Source organism: Zootoca vivipara, chromosome 7 (genome assembly GCF_963506605.1).
Source record: "Zootoca vivipara chromosome 7, rZooViv1.1, whole genome shotgun sequence".
NCBI lineage: Eukaryota > Metazoa > Chordata > Lepidosauria > Squamata > Lacertidae > Zootoca > Zootoca vivipara.
The window spans coordinates 56,553,663-56,568,370 of NC_083282.1; the positions used below are offsets into that span (position 1 = coordinate 56,553,663).

The following is a 14,708-nucleotide window of genomic DNA, read 5'->3' on the forward strand; positions in this document are numbered from 1 at the left end:
TTGCAGACTTCTCCTCCAAGGCAGGCATTGTCCCCATTTCACAGGGGAAATGTAAATCCCTGTAACATGGGAAGTCAGTTGTTCAGCTGTATTTTTTTTCCTCCATGTATAAAACATCCCATTCCAAATGTGTGTATATGGGGGAAATCTCCACTATTTCTGCTAGCACTTGAAGAAATGTATTGGGAAACCCCAGTGGGGATGCTTCAGCAGCATGGCGAGACGAATTTCCCTAGGGGAAACTAAGGACATTGATGGGTTAAAGTGAATTTGCAAATCCAACCTGACTTTCTGAGGAAGTAAATCGAAAAATGGGGGGGGGGAAGGAACCCAAAGGCTTTTATTATTTGGGAGTATTGTTGCACATACAAAAAAGTCTATGTTCTGAAAATTACTTTTTACAAAAGCCTCGTACCTATAGTAACACCTTCACACAGCTGGTGCTATTGCACATTTGGTGAACAAACATAATGTTTTGCATTTCTGATGTAAATTCAATCTATACATAGTAAGAAGGCACTGAGATCTGTGCTTTGGCTCATATTGTGCTATGTTGAGCACAATAGGAATGTGCTGTATTTGCAGGTAAGATACCAAAGGCTGAAGATCGAGGGATTGACTGCTGCCTACCTGCCTTAACAAAGAGACCACGATGAAACACGGGAGACAGCATTAAATTGAGAACAGACAAATGAACCAAGTTATTTCCTGGAGGTACTTTGAAGTTCGAGCACCACTTAGAAATTTGTGGACAAAGGGATCAGAACCACAGTTCAATTTTGCTGGGCTAATGTAACCCAGATGCTTCAGGCTGATTTCCATCAGCATGCTCAGTAATGGTCAGTAATGCCCATCTTTGCTGGAAAATGGGGGGGGGGGGTCCCTTCAGTTCTTCCTCCAGCCCTGATGGGCAAGACTTAAGAGAGACTTCAGCGGTTCTTCCACACATCAAGCTTTGGACTTGGACAGAGTAGAAAAGTTATCCCTTTCTTAATGACATCTCAGCAACATTTTGTCCTGGGCTGGTCTTCAGGAGTGAGCTTTATAGAATCGGTTAGGTAGTTCTCGATGATCCCTTTGTACTAAAAGAAAAACGTAACCCAGTATGAGTTTATGAAAACAAAGCAAAACAAAAGACAAAAAAAATAGCTGAGTTGCTATATGGTAAGGGTCATCCCTAGTCAGAAAGCTACTTGGGAACCAAAATCTTGGCATTAAAAAAATAAAAATCATTTTGATCTCCTTTTTCTCTGTCTTAACCTGAACATGTGGCAACACCTTGTGGTCAGAGGCAGCAATCTCATCCCACATGCTTCAAGATTAACGACACCCAGAGAACTCTTTGATGCACAACTGTCTTATGGGCAGAAATTGGTTTTGATGTAAGGTTTTCAGTTTGTCATAGTTCTGTGGTTGGGAATCTTTATATTTATTGTCCTAAAAATCTCATCCCTTTTGCAACATCATATTATATATATGATGAGAGTACTGTACCTATAATCCACAATCACATGCAATTCCTACCCCCCCAAAAAATCAGATTTTTAAGAGGTATCATGGCTTCTCTTTTGCAAACTGTAGCATTCTAAAAAGTAAATAAATGATAAACACATGCCTTTACTTTTATACTATATTGCTCTCACTGCACCTGTTTTGGTTTCAGTGCAGAATCAGACACTCTGGAAGGGGGAAGCTGAACTGCACTGCACTTGGGAGAAGGCCTGCAAGCGAAAATATGCAAGCCCAAAACTTTAAAAATCACACATTAGCCAGACCCAAAACTTTGCTCCTCCTTTGATTTTATGGAAATGATCACAAGAGGGTGCTGTTTGCTTCACATGTTGATGAAAGACTGCTATTTCTTATGGACAAGGCTGCTACTCACCCTCGATAGTGCTTGTCTTGCCAGGGTCTCAAAAGCCTGAACTACATTGATATCATTCTTGGCGCTTACTTCAAAATACGGAATGTCCTTTTCTTTGCACCAGGACAAAGCTGCCTCCCTGGACACCTGCAAGGCAAAATTGAAAGGGATTCAATTGATCTTAGGTTGCTTCCAGACAACCAGTGTCTTAAACATTGATCCTGATTTGTTTACAGGGAGGTTAGGTCGTACTGTGTGTCACACAATCATTATGCAAGCAATGCCAAGCAATGTCCAGGACATTTCTCAATCACTCCATCTTTATTATGAAAATTCAACTTTTGCAAGGAAGTGGGGTTGAACCACAAGAATGCCACTTGGTTCGGGAGTATTAACTTTTCTGTTGCCTTCTCACATTATGATGTAGAACAAGGTGTGAAAACTCCCCCGCCCTCATGATTCACCCACGTGCAACTGGCTGAGGTCCTGATAAGTCTCAATCTCCAAAGGGTTCTTAACTTCTACTAACAAGAATTAGGTTTTACTGGTGACTCATATTTAGCTGGCCCCAATTCATAGCCCTAATCATGTCATCAACATGAATCCTTGTTCCTAGACAGATGGAAAATAAGTGCATAAATACCAGCAGCTTTATAAAAAAAAAAACCCCACTAGTATGTATGCTGACACTTATTGACAGTGATAATCTGTAAATATACTGAAAATGCATTGATAACTGGGGCTAAAAGAAAATGCTCTGCAGTGTTCTCCAGCCATGAAAGTTTGTTGTTGTTGTTTAGTCGTTTAGTCGTGTCCGACTCTTCGTGACCCCATGGACCATAGCACGCCAGGCACTCCTGTCTTGCACTGCCTCCCGCAGTTTGGTCAAACTCATGTTCGTAGCTTCGAGAACACTGTCCAACCATCTCGTCCTCTGTCGTTCCCTTCTCCTAGTGCCCTCAATCTTTCCCAACATCAGGGTCTTTTCCAGGGAGTCTTCTCTTCTCATGAGGTGGCCAAAGTATTGGAGCCTCAGCTCCATGAAAGTTACAGCCTTGCAAAAGATTTGAGTAGTAAGCGCACATACCCCTACTATTTGTTAATTTCTCTCTCCTCTCCATATAATAAAAATACTTATGTAGCTTGCTTTCCTTTTTCTCTGAATTTGAGGAAACGTTACGTTTCTCAATACTTTCATGTAATTGATCACATCTATATATTTAAATAAGGGACGTGGGTGGCGCTGTGGTCTAAACCACAGAGCCCAGGGCTTGCCGATCAGGTCAGCAGTTTGAATCCCCGCGACGGGATGAGCTTCTGTTGCTCAGTTCCTGCTCCTGCCAACCTAGCAGTTCGAAAGCACATCAAAGTGCAAGTAGATAAATAGGTACTGCTCCGGTGGGAAGGTAAACGGCGTTTCTGTACGCTGTGCTGGTTCGCCAGAAGTAGCTTAGTCATGGCTTTAAAAAAAGTATTTTCAATTTTTAAAAATAAAAACATGGGAATTTCCCTCATGGCTAGTGTAGCACTGCAGTGCTGTGCAATAAATGTGTTGAGTTTCAGGTGTGCATGTGGAATACCATTAGGGAAGAAATTCTGTTAAGGGTCACTCACAAGAGATTATGTTCCATGCTATTAGATCCTGCTGTTTCCTAGTCTGCCAACAGGAGTCGCACAGAACAACATGGGGAATCACTGAATCTTAGAATGGTCTTCACAATTAAATTCCATTGGAATCAATGGGACAAGTTACAGAAATCTAAAGCAATGCAAATGCTGGATCAACCCCTCATTGATTGGGCGTTCTTCTCACACCATTCTCTAGCACAAGGATTTCTCCTCTCCAATCTTGATACAAAGAGTTTTAAAATACATCGAGAGCTCCAGCTTTGCCCCGCTCCCTCACAATTCCTTCTCTTACCTGTCGGTCCTTCAAATCAATTTTATTCCCCAGCACAACCATAGGGAAGCCTTGCTCCATAGGGATGACCTTCTGTAGGAAGTCTTCCCTCCAGTCATCCAAGGACTGGAAGGAATCCATGTCTGTGACGTCAAAGGCCAGCATGCAGCCATCAGAACCTTTGTAGAATGTGGATACCATGGACCGGAATCGTTCCTGCCCTCCAGTATCCCAAATCTGAAAGTAGGACAGGCATTAGCGTTAGCAATCTCTGAACCACTACAGATATGCTTTCATGCATGATGACAGGTTCCTCCGGCTCAGTGTTTCCCCAACTTTCCCCCACTGTGGACTACTGCAATTTTAAAAGACATAAAACTGTTACAAAATGGCACAGAGCCATACTACGTAGCATTATCAAGCCCTAAATGGCTTGGGCCCCAAATATCTGACAGAGCGCTCCCTCCTGCATAGATCTACCTGGGTGCAGAGATCTGACACGTCCACCCCTCTGTATAGTTCATGGCCTGTCTGTGACAGAGCCATTTCTGTGGTGGCCCCCAGATTATGGAATACTCTGTCCTCCAAGGGGTATCTGGCCTTGTCACTGTATACATTTTGGCATCACACTGTATACATTTTTTTTCCCACAGGCCATTGGGTGTGTAAGATGATATCCTCCCATTTAAATTCAATGTATTATATGGCTTAATTCTATTACACTGCATATAATGTCACTCCCACCCCCGGGACACCCATGAAGGATGAGTTGTAAGTATATACGAAATCAATCCTTGTGAAGTACTCAGAGGTGGTGACCCGAGAGTGCGCTGGTGCCCTGTTTGTGGAATTCCTCCTGCAGAAAGGCCTACCTTGCACCAGATGAAGACATTTTTAATTCCCCGGGCTTTTTATGTATTATTGGATATTTTAATTTGTTATTGGTATTTTATTTGTGTATAATCTTCTTTGTAAACTACCTTGGAAGCTCTGCTGAAATGTGGTATAGGAATCTTTTTAATCAATCAATCAATCCCTCCCTCCATCCATCAATCAATCAATCAATAGGAGCATACAGCACCTGCCATTTCTGAGCACTGCTAAATGTGTGTAAACCAAGCACTTCTACTTCAAGGTATCTCTCACCTGCAATTTCAACGGGCTGCTGTCCACAACTACCATTTTAGTCAGGATACTAGCTCCCAGAGTGGTTCGATAGTCTTCGTAAAACTTCTTGTGAACATACCGGTGGAGGAGAGAGGTCTTCCCTACACTAGGGTGAAGTAAGAAACACACGTGATGAAATAATTCTGATGACTGCTTTCTAATAGTTTCCTGATTTTTATGCTAAACGTTTGGTTTAACATTTGGTTGAATTGTAGATTGTTCTCAGTTTGCTACTTGTGTGCTTGAATGCTGGCTGCCTTGAATCTCTCCTGTAAAATACTTGGGATAAAAGTCTTTTAAAAAAACAAAAGATGCAAAGTATTATTATTTTTTTGGAGTGTGGGCTGCAGGCCAGAACTAGGTGAAGATGCCCATTGATGGTCTGCTTCACCTGAACAGATGAAACTGGAGGAAGTCGCTAATATATCCCCTGTTCAAACCAAAAACTTATGACTACTAGATATAATAAAACACTGTTCAATTAGTCTTTGTGCTCAATGCTGGCATTGTGTCATTGTCTCAGTGCTGCATCTATTGATTTTTGTAGTCTGTTCTGCAGGCTGATCTTAACTCTCCAGAGTATAATTTTCTTTAGCCTGCATTTCCTGCATTCTCTTCTTTTTCTGGACTTAACTGTCTAAAAATATGTCTGTCTAGGGAAAGACTGCTGGAACCTGTGGCCCTCCAGATGTTGCTGGACTATAACTCCCAACATCCCTATCATTGGCCTATGTGTAGGGGAACGTATGGGAGCCCTGATGTTTGATATGGTAAACAGTTAAAAAAATTCATCTGTAAAATTAAGAAAATTAGCTTGTCTCGATCTTTGTCCTGTTGACAATCCCTCATATCATCATCAATACGTTTCTAGTGCAATTTGACCAAAACAATAGAGAAGATGGACACTTGTGGTGTGCTATTTCTCTTAAAACCAGCAAGTAGAAATTCAATTTTCTGCTCTATGAGGGGCTGAGCTGCGTGCTTTGATCTGATATTTTCTCCAATAGGACAACTACGGTGCATATACCTTTTTCCTAACTTGATATCCATTGTGATGACTCTCCTGATTTCTGAGAGGTATTTCTCACAACAATATAATACAGCATGATTGCTGTTATGATATGGTTATGATAGCTATCTCCCAGAACTTAGCGAGCTCCACTGTTGAAAGCCAGGAGATCACTGTCATTGTCAAATTGGTAGAGTTCTCTAATGATAGGGATTAAAAATGCCATGAAGTATTGTAACATTTCTAGCTGGGAAAGCCAACATAGGAGTTCCAAATTCAAATCCACACTTAGTAATGGGTGGCCTGGACCAGTTGCCAACTCTCAGCCTAGCCCACCTCCCCGAGTCATTGGGAGGATAAAATGGGAGTGGGAGAACCAAATGCTCTCCTTGGCTTCTTGGAGGGTATGTGGAAAAATATAACTAAAATCAACATAATAAAATAAGCAGTGCTATCTAAAACCCAATATGTTTTTTTAAAAAACAACAACACCACCATTACAGTGCTTATGTGGAGAAGTAGAACATCTCTTCAAACTGACTTTTCAAACTCCAAAAGCAAAGAATACTGCTTACCCTAAAGTGCCAATAATTATTAGTTTCAAATCCACTCTTTTAGTTGAATTCATAAATGGAGCCTAAAGGGAGGGAAGAAAAAAGACATTCGTCAACATCTTGTAGCTTGAATCATCACAATGCTATAAATGCTCCATACCCACAATAGCGGAAGCCAACAAAGCCCAGGCATCCGACCAGTCAATGGCCTTTTGTGTCACTGTAAATGAAGCATCCTTGCTTCTCCTTGGATGAGACTCTTCGATTAAGACTGTCCCTTGAGACTTGGGTCCATTTTTAAAATAAAACAAAAATATGCCTAACAGGTTTTCTAGATCCACAAACCCCAGTAAATTATCCTAGTGTCCCCACCTAGTGAGGTGCGGAGCTTTTTCCAAGGTGGCATCCCAGCTGTAGAATGCTCTCCCTTGGGAGACTCACCTGGCTCCTACTTGATGCCTATTCCAGTCCCTTCTCGTTTTCCCAGGCCTTCTGGCATCTATTATAAAATCTGTATACATTTTTTGTTAAAAAAAAAGTTTTGCTGAGTTTACAGTGGTACCTCTGGTTGCAAACGGGATCCGTTCCGGAGCCCCGTTCGCAACATGAGCAGTATGCAACCAGCACCAGCACTTCTGCGCACGCGTGGGTCGCGATTCGGCGCTTCTGCGCATGCACGAACCGCCGAACCCGGAAGTAACCCGTTCCGTTACTTCTGGGTTCGGCGCGTTCGTAACCCGTGTTGTACGCAACCCACAGCATTCGTATCCAGAGGTATGACTGTACTTGCTGCTGTTTTAGCTTTTTAGTTTTATGGAGCTTTATATTTTGCAGTTTTTAAAATCTGCATTTTAATTGTTTATATTTATGCTGTAAGCCACCCATGAGGGGAGCATAAGTACTGGGCATTTGTGTCTTTGTTCCCATCTCCCCTCCTCCCTCCAATAATTCCTGCATTTATGCAGTACTTTCTGCAGCGGTGAAAGGAGAAGGGACCGGGAGCATCCTTCACATACAGTCGACAAGGAGACTATTGACACGAAAATGGCTCTGAACAAGCCTATTAGTGTTGGTGCTGCAGGCAAGAGACACCCCACTCAGCACCACTGAGCAAAGCCTTTCTCTCTGGGTGCATCACTGCTGCTGTCAAAAACTGCACAGCATGAACTTCTATTTGTCTGCCTGTTGCCCAAGGCTCTATTTTGTGTTTTCTCTGAAACAAGGGAGGAAATTTAAAGCCCTAATAAAAAGGCATTAGAGATAACAAGTGAGTGGATTACTTTCACTTTGTGGAAGGGTTTGGGAACTACGGCTTGTATGCAATGTAGAGCTAAGTAACCATCTGCTTGCACAGTACTACAGTGGTACCTTGGTTTCGAAAAGCTTAGTTCAAGGACAATTTGGAACCCGAATGCTGCAAAACCGGAAGTACCATGCTTAAAAATCATGCTATGGCTTATTTTATGACTACGTCTCAAAATAGGAGAAACAGGGTAGGTGTTCCGGTTTTCAAACTTTTTTTGGAAACCGAACGTGCTCCGTATTTCCTGTTGGGCTGCTAATTTGCACCCCCCATTGTAATTCAAGCCTTTTATTTCTGATTGCAGTGTTCTGAGGTGATATCTGGAGCTTATATTTGGTGCTTTTGTTTTTGCTATTTATTTTGTGTTTTTTGTTTTGAGGCTTTTTCAGTTAATTTGTTTTTTTGACTGTGGATCCCAGTTCAGCTACGGATTGATTTTTAATTTTACTTTTTATCATCTACAACATTGTTTTATTTATTTTATAGTACAGTACATTGTTTATTGCTTTCATTTTATGGATCAATGATCTCGTAAGATAGTAAAATCCATGTTAAATTGCTATTTTAGGGGTTGTTTTTAAAGTCTGGAATGGATTAATCCATTTTGCATTACTTTCTATGGGAAAGCCGCCTTGGTTTTGGAACGATTTGGTTTTAGAACAGACTTCCGGAACGGATTAAGTTTGAGAACCAAGGTACCACTGTACTACTACTACTACTACTAATAATAATAATAATAATTTATACCCCACCCATCTGGCTGGGTTTCCCCACCCACTCTAGGCGGCTCCCAACAGAATATTAAAAACACAATAAAACTTCAAACATTAAAAACTTGTCTGAACAGGGCTGCCTTCAGATGTCTTCTAAAAGTCAGATACTTGTTTATTTCCTTGACCTCTGATTGGAGGGTGTTCCACAGGGCGGGCGACCGAGAAGGCCCTCTGCTTGGTTCTTGCCCTCTTCTCCCCCTACCCCAAATGCCCCAGGCACATACCCTTCCCATATCTGCTCCAGAGGTTTGGGGAGAAACTCAGAACAGATCTGGAGGCACGCAGGGAGGGGAGAGGGAGGGAAAGTCCTGTTGTACAAGTATAAATCTTTGTACAAGCATGACAGTTACTGAGCACTACATTGGATACAGTCCCTTTCAAGCATGTAGGAATGGGAGAAATGACCTATGGTAGAAGTTTCTGACTTGCCTGCACTAATTCTCAGATTTTCTTTTTCACAACAGACCTTCAGGGCATCCAGCTGTTCTCTCAATGCAGCAACCACACCCTTCTCTCAGGCACCTTCTCCACCACTAAATTTGTGCAGTAAAAGCCTGCAAAGAAAATTGTGGCTGATAGTGACTCACATCTCCCTTTGAACTTTTGGGTTTTCTTTAAAAACAAACAAAAACAGCCAACCACCGCCATGTCATATCATGCTCTCCCTGCCCTTCCCACTAATTCATTGGGTTCTGCTTATAAAGGGTTGGGTGTGATGTCATGTCAGTTGGTTTTCATTCCAATTTTACACCGTAGATTGCAGGAGAAATCAAATGCAGGCTGGTCGCAGCATGATGGCTCTAGGTTGACATTTAGCTAGGCCCTGAGAGCGCCAGTTGGCAGCAACAATATCACAGTGCTAATGATCTGCAAGAAGGAAGCGCCTGAGCAAGCAGGGCATAGGTAACCCCACCCATGCAGGATTTGCAGTGAATGTCACATGGACTTAAAGTGAAACTCTGTTAGCCATTTACCCTACACCAGGAGGGGAATAGCCTAGATCAGAGGATAAATATAACCTTAAAGGACTTGATATTTGAGATAGAGGAAGAGGAAGAAGAAATTACTGTTCCACCGGTGGGAGAGGTGGAACAGGGAGGGTATCAAGAAGAAACCACTGTTTCACTGGTGGGAGAGGTGAAACAGGGGAGGGTGGGAATTCAAAAGCCCCCCCCCAAAAGGGGAAAAACAAAAAGGTTAATACCCCAGTGAGAGAGGGGAAGAAGCAAGTAGATGGGGGGGCAGAAAGATAATGAGAATGGAAATAAAGTGTAGGAACTACAGAAGAGGGGGGAAAGGGTTTGGCAAAATTTGGATTGGGACAGATTAGGAGTGGGATGAGGGAGAACTGCATTAATTTCTATTGACTGATAAAAAATGGTCTGAATTCGGAATGCATTAAGGAACCGGCTGAGGCTTCTGGAGATACCGATTCCAAGGAAAGGGGGATAGATTCAGTTTTGTGGGTGGGAATAATAGGGGCTAAAATATTTTGATAGATAAGTTTGAATATTTTTGGGTAGAGAATAGTAGATAAATAATAGCAATGTGAACTGTGAAGGGTTATTGGTTATAAAGAAGTTACAATTTGGAAAAAAGAATGTGATTTTAGAATTGGGAACTGCAAGAGTTAGTGCATTATTTAGAACTCAGGAAGGGGGAATGAGGAAGTCCGAAATGTTAAGATTTGAAGTTATATAGTAGAATTTTTTATCTTTTTCTTTTTTTCCTTTTGTTTTTTCTATCTTATTCTATCTTATCTTCACTTATTGATATGTGAAGAATTTTGGGGAATAAGATTTGTTGAAATTACTTTATATTCTTTTTGTATTTTTCTATTGTTCTTTTTTTCCTTATATAAAATCCAATAAAAATTATTATTATTTTTTAAAAAAAAGATCAGGAGGGGGGAACCTGTGACCTCCACATATTGCTGCACTACAACTTCCATTCTACCTGACTGTTGGCCAGTTCTGGGGCAGATGGAAGCCCAGTAACGACTGGAGGGACACAGGTTCTCCAGCCCTGCCTTAGACCATAATACAGTCATACCTTGGGTTGCGTACGCTGCGGGTTGCGTACTCGGTGGACCTGGAAGTGTTTACTTCGGGTTCCGCCGTGCACCCATGCGCAGAAGTATTCTGAGTGCTTTGCGCATGCACAGAAGTGTTCTGTGTGCTTCACGTGTGTGCAGAAGCGCTCTATCGGTGCTTCATGCATGTGCTAAAGCGCTGCTCGGGTTGAGTACTTTTTGGGGTGCGAATGGCACCCCGGAACGGATTGGGTACTCAACCCGAGGTACCACTGTAAGCACAACACAGGCTTAGGAGTCCACAGATTGAAGAGCCAAATTGCCAATCTTATGACAAGTGAGATCTTCCAAGCACAAGCAGCTGACTCACTTTGGATTTCAAAAGAACAAAGACCCATAATGACAGCAGGGAACTGTTATTTCATTATGAAGAAATCTCCATCCTCGTCACCACCTGGCAGGGCTAGTTTTCCAAATATAACTGCTACAGCAACCCATGACATTGCTCAGATTTCACCCACCACTTCTGCTCCGGATGACGTTTGGCAATGACAACCCAGTCATTTCTTACGTGGGTGGGTTCAGCCTTCCCACAAGGTCACAATGGTTTACCAATGGGATTTACATAGAACTCCTTTTGTATATGGCATGCTTCTCCCTTTCATTTAGGCCAGTACCATGTAGGGATACTATCTCTCTCCCCCAGCTTTAATAATAATAATAATAATAATAATAGTTATACAGTTACAATTTGTTGGCAGATCTATTTATAAAACAGACATCCTTGTTTACTAAAAAAATAAAAATAAAACAGAATTGAAAAGAAAGAAACTGGCATTTTGGGGGGGAGGACAATATAACATATATTCATGTCAATATAATGTCATGAATAGATCAAAAGGAAATATATCATCATTTATTCCAGAGATGTAAAAACAAGACCCATTTCTCAGTAAGTTTGTTTTCTTGATTATGATGAATCACATTTTTCATCATTACTATAGTTTGTCAGGTTTTCATTAGCCGGTTATGGTAGAGGGATCTTTATCTCTCCATTTTTGTGCAACACAGTTTTGCTGTCGTTAGCAGTGAAGTAATAAGCTGTAAATCAGTGTTAATGCCCTCAGAGCAAACTATCAGAAGAAGAGTTGTTTTAGAGTTACCTGGGAGAGCATAACCTGTACTTATTTGTATAATGTTCAGTACTTCCATCCAGAAGGATATATTTTTTTTTGCAACTTCTGACAATATATATTACATCTGCCATAATTCCATTGCACCTGCAGCTGTGCACGTTTTGACTGAAAAAAGTTAAATTCTGTGTTTAATGCAATGATGAGTACCTGTAGTTCTCCAGATGTTGTTAGACTTCAGTCTAGTTACAGAACTTTGCATTCAGTGTGTAGTTAGATCCTAGCAATGTCAAAAGGAAGTTTTGAAGAGACAGTGTGGTATAGTGGTTAGAATGTCAGACTAGGACTTGGGAGACCAGGTTTTGAACCCCAAGGTTGGTCACTGCTTCTCAGCCTAACTTACCTCACAGGGTTGTTGTGGGGATTAAATGGGGGGGGGGGGAGAACGTTGAACATCACCTTGAGCTCCCTGGAGAAGAACAGGATATAAATGCAATTTAAAAATGAGCAGAAGTACAATAGGTGCAGGTTCCAACAGTGCTTTATTGCCATGCTTGGAAAAGCTGCACCTGTTATTATCCGTTTCCAAAAGGAAACAGATGGGGGTGGGGGATGAAATCCAAAGAATGAAAGAAACGAAAGCCATCTCTGCATGCTTATGTTGTGCAGGTGTTAGCTGAGAAGGGCCCTATCTGTTAAGATCTTCATACCTGAATGAGAGATACCAAAGCTACAGAGATTTTATCTATAGTCTCCCTTTGGGTGCTTATACACACACGAGTGTGTTTATATGGCCAGCTTTTTGTGTATGCCCAAACACCTGCACAACAGGCAGAAATGCAAGAGAGATTGCTTTTGCTGATATGGCTACACAGTGATCTGATCTTGTATCATTATGTGTTGTGTCAGAGCAAGGCTGCAGCTTAGTGGTAGAACCCTGGCTCTGCATTCAGAAGATCCCAGGTTCAATCACTGGCATTTCGAGGTAGGCCTGGGAATGTGCCCTTGGCTGAAATCCTGGAGTACTGCTGTCAGGAATACTGCTGAGCGAGATGGACCAATGGACCAACTCTTTATAAAGCAGCTTTCCGTGTTTCTGTTATATATGCTGCTATAAAAGGAATAGCAGCCTTGCCAGGAGAAAAGTGGATTCTAATTTCAGCAATCATATACTGTACTGTTTACGATTATGCTGTGCTGGCTGCATATACAGGCCAACCTTCCCCCTTGGGCTGAGTGACGTATAGAAGTTATTTGGGGGGGGGGCTCTGTAGCAGCAGACAGAACAGGCTTCCTCTTTCCAGCAGTGCATTTGTACCTGTGCTTCTCCATTAGGCATGAAAAGAGGACGGGGCTCTTGCACCTTCAATAACTATATAGATGGATTTATCAAAGGTGCAGGTGCTCCATGCTCTTTTGCAATCTGGAACCCTGTCTTTCCTCCGTATCTCTCCTGCTTGAATTGTTTGCTCTTTCCCTAACGTCACAGCTATGGCTTCCTGGACAACAAATTTCCACTAACTTTTTAAAGTTCCCGCATCTGGAAAAAGGGGTATAAATGCCATTTGCCGAGTTCACACACAGTGTTTGTTTCAAAGAAAGCGACGAACAATGCCACTTTCTCTTTCTTCCTTTTTTCCCTTTCGTACTGACTCTGCCTTTAACACAGCCACATGACACACAGGTATGACTCAGGTAATTGGTTTCCCTGGCATAGAGGTATGGTTGGAAAAGCTTAACTTGCCTACTGCGCAATCCAAGACATGCCTTGTCAGAAGCACCATTAAATTTAATTAGACTTGACACCCAGGTAAGATTTTAGTCTCAGTTGTTATGCAGCTTTGGTGAAAGTTGCAGAAACAGCAAAACGAAACCTGGCAATCCAAAATCACTTGTTTTTTCCTTACATGTACCCATGTCCCTCATTAAATGGAACAATGATCACTTGCTCTTGCAGCCGGCACTTTCTCACCATAAGTCCCAGGGCAGATTATGCTTGCCACCCTCCTGTGACTTTATTTGTGACTCCATATGCACTCAGACAGTGCCTGGAAATAGCCTTGGGCCTATTCAGCCCATTGTGCTGCACCGGCCGAGAAGCAGCCCAGCTCCTGCCCAGAACGCCAGATGTGAACCTTGATCGCTGGGCTCAGATTCCTACATTTTTCCCTAGTGTTGTCCCCCCACCCCCGCCTTTTAAAATTATCCTTTGTTTTTCAAGATGCAGCTCGCATGAGCAGAAGGCCCAGCCCTGTTCAATTCCCCTCTATTCGGTGAGTCACAAAAAATGAAAGCAATTGTCCCGGGCACGAAGGAGTGGAATCTGATACTTCCCCCTCTTCTCCACGTCTGAGGATTTTTCTGCTATGAGCGGTGGAGAAACGGGAGAAGAGACAGCCGCTCTTTCTTCCCCTGATCTCCTATTCCACATGCTGGGGAAGATCTCCCCATGCAACCTCCCTAGATCTCCTCCGTCAGCTTCTTAGAGAAGTTTCCCCAGCTCTGAGAAGGGTTCTCTCTCAGCCACCGCTCGGGTGCAAATCTCGCTCGCTCTTTGTGCTTCAAGTTCGGCGTTACAAATGAATCCGCCTGCACAGCAATTGGGCATTTAACTTATGGATCCCAGGGCCACCATCTCCGGCCATCTGCCACACGCTTGCTCCATTTGCAGGCGAACCGTTTCAAAAGGAGGCTTACATAACTACAGGGCAACAAGAAAGAGGACTTACTGGTCTTCCTCCTCCGGCGTGACCCGGCTTTTTTGCAGAGCTGCGAGGTTTGGCGCCCGTGCAAACTCCTCACGGCTCCTCTGTGCTGCTCCCGAGAGCGCGCAGGAGAAACGTGTTTGGGGAGGGGGCTGAAGAAAGGAAGGAAGGAGTTCAGAGCAGGATCTCTTGCCACCGCAGATCCCTCGAGCGTGGATCTTCTTTTTCTCCCGTTTCTCTTTCCTCCCAGCCCCCACCCCAGTGGGAG

The 14,708-nt window shown here is 42.7% G+C and overlaps 1 protein-coding gene across 4 annotated transcripts; it reads right to left on the minus strand.

The window, feature by feature from the left end:
* Positions 1-314: 314 nt before the first annotated feature.
* Positions 315-14,708, minus strand: RAB7B (RAB7B, member RAS oncogene family). 4 transcript variants are annotated; one of them, XM_060277118.1, is made up of 7 exons: positions 14,465-14,708; positions 9,037-9,124; positions 6,516-6,577; positions 4,911-5,037; positions 3,786-4,001; positions 1,886-2,011; positions 315-1,082 (listed from the first exon to the last, which is right to left on the minus strand). In XM_060277118.1, the coding sequence occupies exons 3-7, from the start codon at positions 6,566-6,568 to the stop codon at positions 1,002-1,004; spliced, it is 603 nt and encodes a 200-aa protein (XP_060133101.1). In that variant the 5' UTR covers positions 6,569-6,577; positions 9,037-9,124; positions 14,465-14,708; the 3' UTR covers positions 315-1,001. The 4 variants fall into 4 exon arrangements, with proteins under 4 accessions (XP_060133101.1, XP_034979780.2, XP_034979779.2 ...); XM_035123889.2 differs by having other exon boundaries at positions 9,000-9,124; XM_035123888.2 differs by lacking the exon at positions 9,037-9,124 and having other exon boundaries at positions 14,465-14,707.

Bases quoted from the DNA above. Each gene is read 5' to 3' on its own strand.
- RAB7B (XM_060277118.1), bottom strand. From the start codon at position 6,568: ATGAATTCAACTAAAAGAGTGGATTTGAAACTAATAATTATTGGCACT. The intron at 5,038-6,515 runs GTAAGCAGTATT...ACTTCACCCTAG, and splicing joins ATAATTATTGGCACTTTAGG to TGTAGGGAAGACCTCTCTCC. The intron at 4,002-4,910 runs GTGAGAGATACC...TCCTACTTTCAG, and splicing joins GCAGCCCGTTGAAATTGCAG to ATTTGGGATACTGGAGGGCA.